Source organism: Cherax quadricarinatus, chromosome 40, assembly GCF_038502225.1.
Source record: "Cherax quadricarinatus isolate ZL_2023a chromosome 40, ASM3850222v1, whole genome shotgun sequence".
In the NCBI taxonomy this organism is placed as follows: Eukaryota; Metazoa; Arthropoda; class Malacostraca; order Decapoda; family Parastacidae; genus Cherax; species Cherax quadricarinatus.
This window is the reverse complement of record NC_091331.1, coordinates 5,923,709-5,940,657: the sequence shown is the minus strand read 5'-3', so window position 1 is coordinate 5,940,657 and position 16,949 is coordinate 5,923,709. Positions and strand designations below refer to the sequence as shown.

Genomic DNA, 16,949 nt, shown 5'->3' with positions numbered 1-16,949 from the left:
TATATATATATATATATATATATATATATATATATATATATATATATATATTACAAGGAAGCTGCAAACAAATTATTCCAAACATGAATTGAAAAAATATGAAGTCTGGGACTACAGCAGGACTGTAGGCAACAAAATGCATTAAAACTAAAAGAGCAACAAAGTGCATTAAAACTAAACAACGAGATACATAGGGGGCAAGAAATTAATATTTAGAATAACATGAAAATGCCTCTTTTCAGTAATTTCAAATTTTAGATACTAATGGATCTGTCATTGTGGAAAACTCACTAGGCTGCGTAAGTACAAATTCATAATTTTCTAATGTAATTAAAAAGGAGTATCGTTGTTTTCTGTGCGATGACTGGCAAATACATCTTCTCATCGACTCTTGTGACCGACATCTGGTCTTTATAAAATATGAAACAAGATGTTCGGAACCAGGAGCTGTGGACTGACCCCCCGCAAACACAAATCGGTAAGTACACAAACACACACAAGTCTACAATACGGACAAGAGCGATCAGTCGCAAATATTAATGCCCGAGAAATTATTAGTGATTATATTTTTATAAATTACATATTGTAAATATGTGAATCTAACAAAATAGGGATTAATGAATTAAAAAATAAACAGACCGTATATCCTTTTCTCCCTACATTCTACCTTATAAAATATTAATTCATATACTCAGCGTATATATACATATATATATATATATATATATATATATATATATATATATATATATATATATATATATATATATATATATATATATGTGAAACCAGGAAAGAAGTGGTATTGAATCATTTACCAAACTGCGGCAGGCCAGGATTCGACCACATCAACCCACAGCAGAATTCGAACCTACTCTGCTTCAAAATACATAGAATCATCTGTGGACTGAAAGGTAATGATTGTAAACAATTGCGCTTTTTTGCGAATTCTTGCGCGTATATATGTACGTAAATATATAGTATATAGGAGCACGAAAGGTTAAAGAGGGGACGTGCCAGCACCTCGCCTCTCACCTGTACCATGTCTGTGTACGCCGTGACGTCACACCACGTGACTCTTATAACCCCCAACCCTCACAATGGCCAGACGTACAAACCTTTAACTTTCATTAACCGTCCCTATGTGTTTCGAAACTCCTGGTCGGCTAACACTCTCGTAGCTTATTTAACTTTCTTTAACTATAATACGTGGCCATCACAGTGATTAATTTGATTAAGTAAATATGACAACTGGGAGAGGCGGTACGGTTTTGTGTGGCTGGAGTCCGGCAGTGAACATCAGTAGGAGAGAATGATGGTGAGAGTTTGTCAGTCTGTGTTATGAGTGCTGGGGGTTAGTAACAGTATTCTGAGACATCGGCTACCTTCTTGTCCCTCGTTATATAACGCTAACGCATCCACATACATACGTTTAGCAGCAGACAGGTGTCATAATGTCAGACATCCCAGACAACGCGCCGGCTCCTCGCCTCTGCATCATCGTCAAGTGGCCAGATTTTGAGGGTTATGGGTTTAACTTACACGCTGAAAAGTCCAAACCCGGCCAATACATAGGGAAGGTGGACCCAGACTCCCCGGCCGAATTAGCCGGACTCTTAGAAGGTGACCGCATCGTGGAGGTCAATGGGGTGAACATCGCTAATGAGAACCATAAACAGGTGAGAGACCCATTAATTACCGTCTTTCAGAAAAATCACATTTTGCATAATTAATACCAGATAGTAGCCAGTTCTATTATAAATCTCTATATAGCGACTTCATGTCAATATGATTAAAAAAAATTATCCGGAATTGAATACCACCTGTGAAGGTATTTCCATTTCTTATATAATTTTTTGTCACATTCCCCAAAAAATCTCGCTAAATAGAGGCGCTGTATAACCCTCGTAGGTTTAGCGCTTCTGATTATAATAATCGCTACATAGAGGAGCTTTGTAAAATAGCCGACTGTAATAGGCTTATTACAGTATATTGTTAAAATATATTTATTTAATTAGTAGTTACGTGGATGAACGACCAGCATCTTGGTAAATGGTGATTGGGTACTATGTCGTAAGACTTCATATACAGATATATATTTCGTAATGGTCTTAATTCTGGGAATGTCTAGTGAGGGTGAATTTCGAGAAAAAGATCTTAAAATGTTCTGTTAAAGGAGAACTTGGCGGAGTTAGTGTGTATAACTTGGCGAGTAAACTACTTCCAGTACTTGTGATTAAGGTTAACGTAGTGAGGCTTTAATCTGTTTGTATATGTGGGCAGTGAGGTAGAGAGGGGAGGGTGTGGGCAGTGAGGTAGACAGGGGAGGGTGTGGGCAGCGAAATAGACAGGGGAGGGTGTGGGCAGTGAGGTAGACAGGGGAGGGTGTGGGCAGTGAGGTAGAGGGGAGGGTGTGGGCAGTGAGGTAGAGGGGAGGGTGTGGGCAGTGAGGTAGACAGGGGAGGGTGTGGGCAGTGAGGTAGACAGAGGAGGGTGTGGGCAGCGAAATACAGGGGAGGGTGTGGGCAGTGAGGTAGAGAGGGGAGGGTGTGGGCAGTGAGGTAGAGAGGGGAGGGTGTGGGCAGTGAGGTAGACAGGGGAGGATGTGGGCAGTGAGGTAGACAGGGGAGGATGTGGGCAGTGAGGTAGACAGGGAAGAGTGTGGGCAGTGAGGTAGAGAGGGGAGGGTGTGGGCAGTGAGGTAGAGAGGGGAGGGTGTGGGCAGTGAGGTAGAGAGGGAAGGGTGTGGGCAGTGAGGTTACCTGGAGGTTACCTGGAGGCCATTCCGGGGATCAACGCCCCCGCGGCCCGGTCCACGACCAGGCCTCCCGATGGATCAGGGCCTGATCAACTAGGCTGTTACTGCTGGTCGCACGCAGTCCAACGTACGAGCCACAGCCCGGCTGATCCGGCACTGACTTTAGGTATCTGTCCAGCTCTCTCTTGAAGGCAGCCAGGGGTTTATTGGCAATTCCCCTAATGCTTGATGGGAGGCTGTTGAACAGTTTTGGGCCCCGGACACTTATGGTGTTTTTTCTCTTAGTGTACCAATGGCGCCCCTACTTTTTATTGGCGGCATTTTGCATCGCCTGCCCAGTCTTTTACTTTCGTAGGGAGTGATTTCTGTGTGCAGATTTGGGACCATTCCTTCCAAGATTTTCCAAGTGTAGATTATGATATATCTCTCCCTCCTGCGTTCCAACGAGTACAAGTCAAGTGCTTCCAAGCGTTCCCAGTAGTTAAGGTGCTTGACAGAACTTATACGTGCAGTAGAGAGGGGAGGGTGTGGGCAGTGAGGTAGAGAGGGGAGGGTGTGGGCAGTGAGGTAGAGAGGGGAGGGTGTGGGCAGTGAGGTAGAGAGGGGAGGGTGTGGGCAGTGAGGTAGAGAGGGGAGGGTGTGGGCAGTGAGGTAGAGAGGGGAGGCTGTGGGCAGTGAGGTAGAGAGGGGAGGGTGTGGGCAGTGAGGTAGAGAGGGGAGGGTGTGGGCAGTGAGGTAGAGAGGGGAGGGTGTGGGCAGTGAGGTAGAGAGGGGAGGGTGTGGGCAGTGAGGTAGAGAGGGGAGGGTGTGGGCAGTGAGGTAGAGAGGGGAGGGTGTGGGCAGTGAGGTAGAAAGGGGAGGGTGTGGGCAGTGAGGTAGAGAGGGGAGGGTGTGGGCAGTGAGGTAGAGAGGGGAGGGTGTGGGCAGTGAGGTAGAGAGGGGAGGGTGTGGGCAGTGAGGTAGACAGGGGAGGATGTGGACAGTGAGGTAGACAGGGGAGGATGTGGGCAGTTAGGTAGAGAGGGGAGGGTGTGGGCAGTGAGGTAGAGAGGGGAGGGTGTGGGCAGTGAGGTAGAGAGGGGAGGGTGTGGGCAGTGAGGTAGACAGGGGAGGATGTGGTCAGTGAGGTAGAGAGGGGAGGTTGTGGGCAGTTAGGTAGAGAGGGGAGGGTGTGGGCAGTTAGGTAGAGGGGAGAGTGGGCAGTGAGGTAGAGAGGGGAGGGTGTGGGCAGTGAGGTAGACAGGGGAGGATGTGGACAGTGAGGTAGACAGGGGAGGATGTGGGCAGTGAGGTAGAGAGGGGAGGGTGTGGGCAGTGAGGTAGAGAGGGGAGGGTGTGGGCAGTGAGGTAGAGAGGGGAGGGTGTGGGCAGTGAGGTAGAGAGGGGAGGGTGTGGGCCGTGAGGTAGTGAGGGGAGGGTGTGGGCAGTGAGGTAGAGAGGGGAGGGTGTGGGCAGTGAGGTAGAGAGGGGAGGGTGTGGGCAGTGAGGTAGAGAGGGGAGGGTGTGGGCAGTGAGGTAGAGAGGGGAGGGTGTGGGCAGTGAGGTAGAGAGGGGAGGGTGTGGGCAGTGAGGTAGAGAGGGGAGGGTGTGGGCAGTGAGGTAGAGAGGGGAGGGTGTGGGCAGTGAGGTAGAGAGGGGAGGGTGTGGGCAGTGAGGTGGGGAGGGGAGGGTGTGGGCAGTGAGGTAGAGAGGGGAGGGTGTGGGCAGTGAGGTAGGTAGAGAGGGGAGGGTGTGGGCAGTGAGGTAGAGAGGGGAGGGTGTGGGCAGTGAGGTAGAGAGGGGAGGGAGTGGGCAGTGAGGTAGAGAGGGGAGAGTGTGGGCAGTGAGGTAGAGAGGGGAGGGCGTGGGCAGTGAGGTAGAGAGGGGAGGGCGTGGGCAGTGAGGTAGAGAGGGGAGGGCGTGGGCAGTGAGGTAGAGAGGGGAGGGCGTGGGCAGGGCGGTAGAGAGGGGAGGGCGTGGGCAGTGCGGTAGAGCGGGGTGGGCGTGGGCAGTGCGGTAGAGAGGGGAGGGCGTGGGCAGTGCGGTAGAGAGGGGAGGGCGTGGGCAGTGCGGTAGAGAGGGGAGGGCGTGGGCAGTGAGGTAGAGAGGGGAGGGCGTGGGCAGTGAGGTAGAGAGGGGAGGGCGTGGGCAGTGAGGTAGAGAGGGGAGGGCGTGGGCAGTGAGGTAGAGAGGGGAGGGCGTGGGCAGTGAGGTAGAGAGGGGAGGGCGTGGGCAGTGAGGTAGAGAGGGGAGGGCGTGGGCAGTGAGGTAGAGAGGGGAGGGCGTGGGCAGTGAGGTAGAGAGGGGAGGGCGTGGGCAGTGAGGTAGAGAGGGGAGGGCGTGGGCAGTGAGGTAGAGAGGGGAGGGCGTGGGCAGTGAGGTAGAGAGGGGAGGGCGTGGGCAGTGAGGTAGAGGGGGGAGGGCGTGGGCAGTGAGGTAGAGGGGGGAGGGCGTGGGCAGTGAGGTAGAGAGGGGAGGGCGTGGGCAGTGAGGTAGAGAGGGGAGGGCGTGGGCAGTGAGGTAGAGAGGGGAGGGCGTGGGCAGTGAGGTAGAGAGGGGAGGGCGTGGGCAGTGAGGTAGAGAGGGGAGGGCGTGGGCAGTGAGGTAGAGAGGGGCGGGGGTGGGCAGTGAGGTAGAGAGGGGAGGGTGTGGGCAGTGAGGTAGAGAGGGGAGGGTGTGGGGCAGTGAGGTAGAGAGGGGAGGGTGTGGGCAGTGAGGTAGAGAGGGGAGGGTGTGGGCAGTGAGGTAGAGAGGGTAGGGTGTGGGCAGTGAGGTAGAGAGGGGAGGGTGTGGGCAGTGAGGTAGAGAGGGGAGGGTGTGGGCAGTGAGGTAGAGAGGGGAGGGTGTGGGCAGTGAGGTAGACAGGGGAGGATGTGGACAGTGAGGTAGACAGGGGAGGATGTGGGCAGTGAGGTAGAGAGGGGAGGGTGTTGGCAGTGAGGTAGAGAGGGGAGGGTGTGGGCAGTGAGGTAGAGAGGGGAGGGTGTGGGCAGTGAGGTAGAGGGGAGGGCGTGGGCAGTTAGGTAGAGAGGGGAGGGCGTGGGCAGTTAGGTAGAGGGGAGAGTGGGCAGTGAGGTAGAGAGGGGAGGGTGTGGGCAGTGAGGTAGACAGGGGAGGATGTGGACAGTGAGGTAGACAGGGGAGGATGTGGGCAGTGAGGTAGACAGGGGAGGATGTGGACAGTGAGGTAGACAGGGGAGGATGTGGGCAGTGAGGTAGAGAGGGGAGGGTGTGGGCAGTGAGGTAGAGAGGGGAGGGTGTGGGCAGTGAGGTAGAGAGGGGAGGGTGTGGGCAGTGAGGTAGAGAGGGGAGAGTGTGGGCAGTGAGGTAGACAGGGGAGGGTGTGGGCAGTGAGGTAGAGAGGGGAGGGTGTGGGCAGTGAGGTAGACAGGGGAGGATGTGGGCAGTGAGGTAGACAGGGGAGGATGTGGGCAGTGAGGTAGACAGGGGAGGATGTGGGCAGTGAGGTAGAGAGGGGAGGGTGTTGGCAGTGAGGTAGAGAGGGGAGGGTGTGGGCAGTGAGGTAGAGAGGGGAGGATGTGGACAGTGAGGTAGAGGGGAGGGCGTGGGCAGTTAGGTAGAGAGGGGAGGGCGTGGGCAGTTAGGTAGAGGGGAGAGTGGGCAGTGAGGTAGAGAGGGGGAGGGTGTGGGCAGTGAGGTAGACAGGGGAGGATGTGGACAGTGAGGTAGACAGGGGAGGATGTGGGCAGTGAGGTAGACAGGGGAGGATGTGGACAGTGAGGTAGACAGGGGAGGATGTGGGCAGTGAGGTAGAGAGGGGAGGGTGTGGGCAGTGAGGTAGAGAGGGGAGGGGGTGGGCAGTGTGGTAGAGAGGGGAGGGTGTGGGCAGTGAGGTAGAGAGGGGAGGTTGTGGGCAGTGAGGTAGAGAGGGGAGGGTGTGGGCAGTGAGGTAGAGAGGGGAGGGTGTGGGCAGTGAGGTAGACAGGGGAGGATGTGGGCAGTGAGGTAGAGAGGGGAGGATGTGGGCAGTGAGGTAGACAGGGGAGGATGGGGGCAGTGAGGTAGAGAGGGGAGGGTGTGGGCAGTGAGGTAGAGAGGGGAGGGTGTGGGCAGTGAGGTAGAGAGGGGAGGGTGTGGGCAGTGAGGTAGAGAGGGGAGGGTGTGGGCAGTGAGGTAGAGAGGGGAGGGCGTGGGCAGTTAGGTAGAGAGGGGAGGGCGTGGGCAGTTAGGTAGAGGGGAGAGTGGGCAGTGAGGTAGAGAGGGGAGGGTGTGGGCAGTGAGGTAGACAGGGGAGGATGTGGACAGTGAGGTAGACAGGGGAGGATGTGGGCAGTGAGGTAGAGAGGGGAGAGTGTGGGCAGTGAGGTAGAGCGGGGAGGGTGTGGGCAGTGAGGTAGAGAGGGGAGGGTGTGGGCAGTGAGGTAGAGAGGGGAGGGTGTGGGCAGTGAGGTAGAGAGGGGAGGGTGTGGGCAGTGAGGTAGAGAGGGGAGGGTGTGGGCAGTGAGGTAGAGAGGGGAGGGTGTGGGCAGTGAGGTAGAGAGGGGAGGGTGTGGGCAGTGAGGTAGAGAGGGGAGGGTGTGGGCAGTGAGGTAGAGAGGGGAGGGTGTGGGTAGAGAGGGTAGGGTGTGGGCAGTGAGGTAGAGAGGGGAGGGTGTGGGCAGTGAGGTAGAGAGGGGAGGGTGTGGGCAGTGAGGTAGAGAGGGGAGGGTGTGGGCAGTGAGGTAGAGAGGGGAGGGTGTGGGCAGTGAGGTAGACAGGGGAGGGTGTGGACAGTGAGGTAGACAGGGGAGTGTATGGGCAGTGAGGTAGACAAGGGAGTGTATGGGCAGTGAAGTAGTAGAGAGAGCTTGCCCGTGATAACTCTCTCCCTCGGAGCAACCATTGTGCTACCTGCAGCTGGTATCATCCCTCCCCACCCATCCCAAACCACTCCCACTCGCAGACCATTTTTTTCACCCCCTTCCTTTTCCATGGGTTTTAATCTACTCCCTCTCCTTATCCCTTTTCCTTCAGCTGCCTGTCATTCCCCCAGTGTTCTTACTCAGCACCCCGTCTCTTCACCTCGCCCAACCCCTTTTTCTCACTCACTCGATCCTCTCATCCATCCCTCACCCAACATCATCCCTTAATCCCTCCCTCACCCTAATTGTAGAAGTTTGTTCCTCTCATAACACGGAAGAAGCGTACAGTGTAAATGTACATTAGCATTGACTAGGTGTTCAGGCAGCTGGAAATGTTCACTGGTGAGCTGGGAAAGCTCGCCAAGAAACCGTTAATGTTCGCAGTGGAATTGTTGTTCGCAAGAGGGCTGGAAATATTGGCAAGGGGACTGGATTTAAATGTTCGCAAATGAATTCTCTGAAGAGTTTAACCACGCGTTGAACCCGTGAGGCTGGATAAGTGACGTTCAAGTGGGTTTACCCATAGGACTCTTGAGCCAAGGAGTTAGATATATCCATGGATTAAAGTTTAAACCTCTTTAATTACCATTCCCCAGGCGCTGTATCCCCCTTTTTACGATTTTTTAGCGATTATGAATACAGCACTAATATCAGAGGTATATACACAGGTGTATGTGTATATAAATTTATATATTGTGTATACACTATACACCCCGAGCTCCTTTCGTAGGAAATACTATTTGTCAGTGTACAGGCTAACTTCAGCCTGAATGACGCAGGTGCAGTCTGAATGATGCAGATGCAGTCTTTAATGACGCAGGTACAGTTGCTAAATCAAACCCGACTAGCAATTAGTAACAATAGTAATATTAAAGTTGTTAATTAGTAACACTAATATTTACCGATATGTTGATCGTAGATCACTCTTCCTCAGTGAACAGCAGTACAAGTGTTGCTGCAGGGCTGTCATACTGCCTATGAGAGTGGATACATGACACGGCAGGTCTGAGAACAAGCTTTCACTGGGGGGGGGACAACGTTTCGACCTGCATAGAATTTTTAACACGCCATGACTTGCTAAAGCTCCATACAGCATCGCAACACCTTCCTTGAAGGGTCAGCAGTAAACAATCTTAATTTGATTTTTAACCGTCTTAAGTGTGTTGTATGTATGTTGTACGTTGTATGATTTATTGTATGATGTATGTTGCAAGTTGTATGATTTATTGTATGTAGTATGATGTACTTTGTATGTGGTATAACTAAGTTTTGAGAGTAGTTTACTGATAATGATATCTGATCACTACTGATAACACGACTGATAACAAGTGGTACCCTAGTGTTGGTGACTGTCTTTTCTTCACTCCAGTAATGGAGCTCCACCTAGGGTAAGACGTTTCTCACTTCCCGTTGGTGAGACGTTGTACCATTATAGGATTACAGTTAGGACTGACTGACACTGTTGCTGCTGTTACTGCTGCCGTCTCCAGCGTTGTATTTGAATGAAGCCTGTTGAGATGGAGAAATGTTACAGTAAATAAAGATGCCCCCATGTACTATTCATCAGCTTGTCGGTACTGTGCACCAGACTTGATCAGCACTTGTCAGCTCTCCAGGTTGCACCACCCCTCAAGAGAGGTTCCTTGACGCTGGCGAGGGGCTCTTGATCCAGGGAATTGGATCTGTGCTCCAGTTCCCTGAATTAAGCCTGAATACCTTCCACATCCTTCCCCCCACAAGCGCTGCATAATCCCACGGGTTTAGCGCTCCCCCTTGATTATAATAATCCAGGTTGCACCTGTTGAGACCCGTGAAAAATGTTAAACGCTCCTTTTTTCCATCCCTTAATGAAGGAGGCCTCGCCCACCTGTGAAGCAGTTGCAGGCGTCCACCTACTTGAAGTAATGGAGCCACTCCTTTCCCTTTCTAAAGAAGGATCAGTGAAGTATTCTCTTGTGACACAGCATGTGCTCCCTTCTCCACTTCCTCGACCTTCTTGCTTAATGGTGTCACTGGCTATCTACTGTTACATCTGTACTTCTGAAATGCGTCTTAAATGGCTAACGGCATTTTTTATTTTATTTTTTTAGCAGTAATGTTCTTAAGGTGCCGAAATTTTGATAAACGATATATATATATATATATATATATATATATATATATATATATATATATATATATATATATATATATATATATATATATATATATATATATATATATATACAGGAAGGCCCCGTTCACTTTACGGCGTTCCGCTAATACGGACATTTCAAATTATGACCAAAACTCGCTATACGGCTCCCCCCACCTGACTTTCTAATACGGTCACCGTGCCCCACCCTGTTTGTTTACATTCTCCATGAGCTCAGTAAGCACTAAGTCTCTCCATTTTGTCTGGAAACTCCAAAATTTCAAATGTTTTTAAAAGTTATTTCATATTTTATATATACTCATAATTATACTTATGTATACCTGTACCTAAATAAACTTACATACATCGAGTCATTTAAATGTCGTATATTACGTTAATATACACATTTTCATTAATCCATCCATGATATTTTTTTCAAAATTATATAATAAACACGATGCATAACATATAAATAAGATAAATACACCCCACAGTAGAATAAATAAACATAAATGTGAGATGTGGTAGCAGACGACTTGCACAAGTGACGCCATAATAACAATACTCACCGAGTCTCATTAAATGTCGTATATTACGGTAATATACACATTTTCATTAATCCATCCATGATATTTTTTTAAAAATTATATAATAAACACGATGCATAACATATAAATAAGATAAATACACCCCACAGTAGAATAAATAAACATAAATGTGAGATGTGGTAGCAGACGACTTGCACAAGTGACGCCATAATAACAATACTCACCGAGTCTCATTAAATGTCGTATATTACGGTAATATACACATTTTCATTAATCCATCCATGATATTTTTTTAAAAATTATATAATAAACACGATACATAACATAAAAAGATGATAAATACACCCCACAATAGAATAAATAAACATAAATATAAGATGTGGGAGCCTGGTTTGTTTACTCTGCGCCTGTCACCTCTCATGTACTCATTCTTTCTCTCTCTCATTTATTCGTTTTATCTCATTTACTTACTCCTGACCCTACATTAAGACTACAAATATTTTAAGGTAAGTAATGAGTGAACTGTATATACATTTTATCGCTCTGGGATGCTTAAATATCATAGAATAGTATGTGTGGGTGGGGTGGCCTGGTAAGGTAGCCTGGCTATTACAATACATACCACACTTGATTTCTTACAATAAATACTACTTGTCTCACCCTAGATTAAGACTATAAATATTTTAAGGTAAGTAATGAGTGCACTATGTGTGTATTGTACCTTTTTATTGTTTTTTGATGCCTGGTTCTATTGCTAACTTAATATATGTTAGTGTAAACTTGTTATCTAGTGTTTGTATGCATTTATAAGTGGAAAAAAAGGGTGTTCCACTTTACGGCGATTTCCGCTTTACGGCGGTAGCCTGGAACCTAACCTGCCGTATAAGTGGGGCCCTCCTGTATATATATTATATATATAATGTCGTGCCGAATAGGCAGAACTTGCGATCTTGGCTTAAATAGCAACGCTCATCTTGCCATATAGGACAAGAGAAAATTTGTGTATGCAATAATTTCGCCAAAATCATTCTGAACCTAACGAAAAAAAATATATTTCACTGTGTTAGTTTAGTATTAAATTATTGTAAACAAATCTAAAATATATTTAGTTGGGTTAGGCTAAAATAAATTGTTCTTGTTATAATAAGGTTAGGTAAGTTTTCTAAGTTCCTTTTGGTGCAAAATTATAAATTTTTACATTAACATTAATGAAAAATGTATATCTTTAAACGTATAAGAGAAAATTTTAGAAATGACTTAATTTTAATTGAGTTATTGCTAATTGACCAGTTTTACATATTCGGCACGACATATATATATATATATATATATATATATATATATATATATATATATATATATATATATATATATATATATATATATATATATATATATATATATATAAGAAAATGTTGACAACTGGAGCCTGACTAGGGTTGGGCGGGTGTAATACCTCTAAGGTTGACTCACGTACGTGAAGGTGCTGCTGTAATTTTCGAGAGAGCTGCACTTGGCCGAATGATTAATGGTGAATGTGTGTAAAATATTGGTTGTGTGAGTAAGGTGGCGAGAGTTAAGTGTGAGGTAGTGGGAGGTGATATAGCAGGAAGGTAAGGTATGCGGGGAGAGTATGTGGGTGAAATTGTGGGAGGGGTGAGGTAGTTTGAGTATGCGGGGGTGATGGGAAAGCATGTGGGAGACGGTGATGTAGTTGGAGGGAAGGAATGTGGGTGACTGGGAGTGGGTCTGAGATGGGTGTGGGTGACGTTGTGGGAGGCGGGTGTTAAGATTCCTTATCCTCCCTTCACACCACATCCCGTCATTACTGCGGTAATGACTTTGCCACAAAATTACGTCCCTTGTCTGATTTCGACTGCCAGGAAGATTAAATATAAAACAATTATTAATGAGGATTTGAAGTAGTATATTGTTGAATGATATCTCGGCCTCTTTAAGTCTATTAAGTTGTTTTGATACATATACCTTCAGTGTGGGGGAAATTTTCAAGCTGAACAAAGAATACTTCGAGTGCAACTAGGAGGAAGGCGGACGCTTTTTTATCCTGCCGGCATTAATGTCAGCGCAAATTTGGCTCCTGGCCAGTTTATGTAAATATAGTAGTGTGGGTATTTGCCTGTGAAACTGGTCTTTGTAAACCATTGATGACGTGAATTACAGCATTCGTAACGAAGTTAACGTGGTATATACACAGGTGTATATCAACCCAGCTTCATAAGTATTTCTTACATTGCTTTAAGTAAATTTTTCGATTTGCTTTATTTGTTAGTTTTGGTTTAGTTAGTTTTTATTAATAGATGGCAATCTATCTAGTTATTACATACCACAACACCAGTGAAGGAAATATTAAGTCAATTAAAATTGAAGCACGAGCAGAATAGGGAACCAGGAAAGGCACTCTACAAAACAGTGAGATAATCACTGTTTAGGGCTCGTGTAACAGTTATGTCGTATTGTCTTAACCACAGTAAAATACTGATTTTTATCAGGATGGACTGTTTATATACACAGTTTACTTTAAGCCATGTATTGTGGGTGTATAATTTCGGGATCTTGCCTCTTGTGATAAAAAAATACGAAACTTTGTAGTTTTGTAGAATGTATGGTATTATAAGTTGGTTTGATCCACTCCTGTTCTCATCTCTGGCATCTAGGATAACTTCTTTTTCTTGTAAGATAACCACAAACAAATCCAAATTAAAGATACCATTACAATACAGTCGTAATGATAAATAAAATAATGAAACTAAGAGTTATAAACTACAGTAGTAACTGAACTGTGCTCAAGCAACTCGTATAATTATATAATTGCTGGCTTTTAACTCTTGTAAACGTGATAAATAAAATTGTCAGCACAAGAAACACCATCAGGCAGGAAACTACACTTTGTTGCTTCTCTGCAGTCGTGTTCACTCTTAGGTCCGGGTCAAAGGAACTAATCGCAAATCCTAAACAAGTTAAAGAGTATCGGTGGCCTAGGACTTCGTTTCAGTTGATCTCTGTAACTCGTCAGTCAGGTATGTACTTGGAGAGCGTTGGAGCAGTGTTCGCTACTGAAATTGGGGGTTTACTCAAACCATGGACAGCTAGATCAGTCTTAGTTCAGCAGTTTCCCGAAACGAGTTTGACAGCACTATTGCATCAGTTTTTCAACACCTCGACCGTGACATTCAGGACGGTCCACAAGAAAATATACCTTTAATAAACAGATGAAAGTTGAGATTTCTGCACATCTGCCCCTCCTGTTATGCCTTGTATATAAAAAAAATGTTTGTACCTGATGTAGGGGACCTTGCCGACCTTTCAGAGTTTGCCAGAATTAACTAATAAGGAGCGCAAATAGTGTAAAATAAAAATTCATGTCATAAGGAACCCTAACTCCCTAGAATAAATTTGTAATCATAAATCATTGTGACTCATGTAGAACAAGTCAACCCATTACAGCCACATACATTCTCCCATTCTTTCTGATGCTTTTGAGTCAGCCGCAGTATATTGGCACATTAGTAATCACAGATAAAAATAGTCCTTACCAGTGACCATTCCCTTTTATAAGATAGTCACCCGACTCGTACGGTGAAGATTCTACAAGACCAAGTCTAGAGTAATTTTATTCGTTATTGCATCTTGAGCTTTTCTCCACCCAAAAGTTTATTTACATGTGAAGTCATCTATCACTTTCAAATTCATGTTTTATTACTTTTTATTATTAAAGTTTTATTCGCCTACTCTTGATACATCATTTTAAGTCGGCAGGATATAAAAAAAGTACATGTGCTGGCCGCAGACAATGCAACTGGGGAAAACCTATCACTGAAAATAATTTCCAGTGCAGTATTCCAGATCAGCGTTGCCAAGATAAGTCATCACTGAATTATTTGCCACAGCGTCATGAACGTGCTGGTGTGTGGCCGCTATTTTGAAAAATGACCGTCATAACCTAGCGGGTTGAGAACCAGAGTAGTTCATTCTCTTAAATTATCACATAATCTAGATAACACATCTGTCCAGTTTCATTATTTTATAAAGAAAAGCACAAATCATTTTACACAGCCGAACTGTTAAACTGTGTTATTGTACTCGGTGGATTAAGGGGGGATAAAAATAAAACTGAAGAACTCGCCTTTAAAAACATGGTTTTCAGTATGTATGTGAATTACTGTCGTGAAAATTAGCCATTACTGGAAAAAAAAAAAGTTTGCTTCTGGGGAAGGCTTTATAACGCCACATTGTCTCCTCCCCTTCCCCCGTGGCTGCGCGACTAATTGTACAGGTAAACTGCAGACATTGACCCACGTGCTGCCGATAGGTTTTAAGCCTAAATTAATAAATAATCCAGTGACTACTAGTCTCTGGTGATCAGCGTTCTCGAGGTCCTCGGGTGAGAGTGCTGGGGAGGAGAAAGCTGTCCGGTGCCACAACTTTGCTAGGTCACCTGAAGGGTCATCTTTCCCTTCAGGGGTCACAAGAGCACCTCCTCGGCCTGTGAGTTACTCTTGGATAGTGAGTCTCTCTCTCGCCAGGGAACAGGGACAGTGGGAGTTTGAGACGAGGCTGCCAGAATTTATAGTTGCGTCAGCTACTGACTCCGGCCATACAATAGAGCGGAAAAATAATGTAAGGGACCTGGGAGTAGTAATGTCTGAGGATCTCACTTTCAAGGATCACAACAGTGCCACGATCGCACGTGCAAAGAAAATGATAGGATGGATAATGAGAACTTTCAAAACGAGAGATGCCAAGCCCATGATGATCCTTTTCAAATCACTTGTTCTCTCTAGGCTGGAATACTGCTGTACATTAACATCTCCATACAAAGCAGGTGAAATCGCAGATCTAGAGAGTGTACAGAGATCCTTTACTGCACGTATAAGTTCTGTCAAGCACCTTAACTACTGGGAACGCTTGGAAGCACTTGACTTGTACTCGTTGGAACGCAGGAGGGAGAGATATATCATAATCTACACTTGGAAAATCTTGGAAGGAATGGTCCCAAATCTGCACACAGAAATCACTCCCTACGAAAGTAAAAGACTGGGCAGGCGATGCAAAATGCCGCCAATAAAAAGTAGGGGCGCCATTGATACACTAAGAGAAAACACCATAAGTGTCCGGGGCCCAAAACTGTTCAACAGCCTCCCATCAAGCATTAGGGGAATTGCCAATAAACCCCTGGCTACCTTCAAGAGAGAGCTGGACAGATACCTAAAGTCAGTGCCGGATCAGCCGGGCTGTGGCTCGTACGTCGGACTGCGTGCGGCCAGCAGTAACAGCCTAGTTGATCAGGCCCTGATCCATCGGGAGGCCTGGTCATGGACCGGGCCGCGGGGGCGTTGATCCCCGGAATAACCTCCAGGTAACCTCCAGGTTAGCAATGCTTAACTACGGATTCGATTACATAAACGGAGATATTTTCTTTATTATACTTCTGTTATGTTGTTAACGGGCGTTATGTACATTGTTTAATTGTTCTTATTAAAATAAAATATTAGGCTTAGTTTTGGACTTTACAGTGGCTTAGCGTTGATAAGGTGGTTTATATATAGCACTTACAGCCTGGCGTGCCGCTGGGCTCTCCTAGTACCCAGCTTGTTTTGAATGCTAGTGCTCAATTTCGCTTTTAAAATTATTTCGTAGTTATCAACACCTGCAGCTGTGCCTCGTATACCTGGTGAAGTGACTAGTCTTTCGGGCGTTAAGAATTTATTCAGAAGTGAATGTTGTGATTTAATCCTCGAGAAATAAATTAGTTTATTAATGTATGATAATTAGTGGCGGCAGGTTGCAACACTAGTCATGGTTGCTAGCCTGTTGCATCGTTGCTCTTGGATGACATCATAGTTGTAATGTAACCTAGCAGCAGAGTAAGCTGAAGAACTTCATTGTAAAATAACTTGGATAGTTACTAGTGCTATTTATAATTTGTGTAGTTACGGGTATTGCTTACAATTAATGTCGCGCTGGATGACCCATACGGGTTTAGCATTTTATGAATAATGTTACTGATGATTACTTGATGCTTGTGTTATTTATAATTCATCAAAACTAATAACTTCCTGTTTCATCACTCATCTAATGCAAAAAAAGCACGCGTGTTAGAGGATGAATGTGGAGGAGCGGGATGGGGCAGGAAGGGAGGTAGGGGCAAGAGGGGCGATGGTAGGGAAATGGACGGGGAGGGGCAAGTGTGTGTGTTGGGAGGGGGGTGGCTTGAACAGACTCGTGGGTGACCTATTTGTTCAGCTGCCGACGACCTTGTGAAGGGTTCTCACGTGTGGTGTTTGTAGTAGTGGTTGTAGTAGTCGTGGTGGGCGTGACGTGAACTGAAGCAGTCACACACCCTGCCTTCTGTGATTGGTAGCTGTGACGCGTGCTGGGACATTACCTCATGGACCATCGTCCCTGCGGCCCGGTCTCAGACCAGGCCTCATAAAATAGAAATGAAATATTACACGACTAAGAGATACGAGAAGCACGCAGGAAAGTAAAACTAAATGTACACTGAATGTGTGTATAAGCTTGCAAGGTTCACCTGTCATCTTGTGTTGTAGATGATCGTGGGAAACATGGCCCCGGGGGCCTTACTCAAAGACTTCCTGGCTGCACACACTTTAGGCAGCACTCACTGCCCTGCTGATTAACAACTG

The 16,949-nt window shown here is 46.5% G+C and overlaps 1 protein-coding gene across 1 annotated transcript in view; it reads left to right on the top strand.

The window, feature by feature from the left end:
- The first annotated feature begins 1,318 nt into the window (after window positions 1-1,318).
- LOC128687374 (Na(+)/H(+) exchange regulatory cofactor NHE-RF2) overlaps window positions 1,319-16,949 on the top strand; it is a 123,339-nt gene continuing 107,708 nt past the window's right edge. The window contains exon 1 of the mRNA XM_053774817.2: window positions 1,319-1,679. Coding sequence (XP_053630792.1) covers window positions 1,455-1,679 — 225 coding nt within the window. The 5' untranslated portion in view covers window positions 1,319-1,454. The remainder of the gene's footprint in view (window positions 1,680-16,949) is intronic.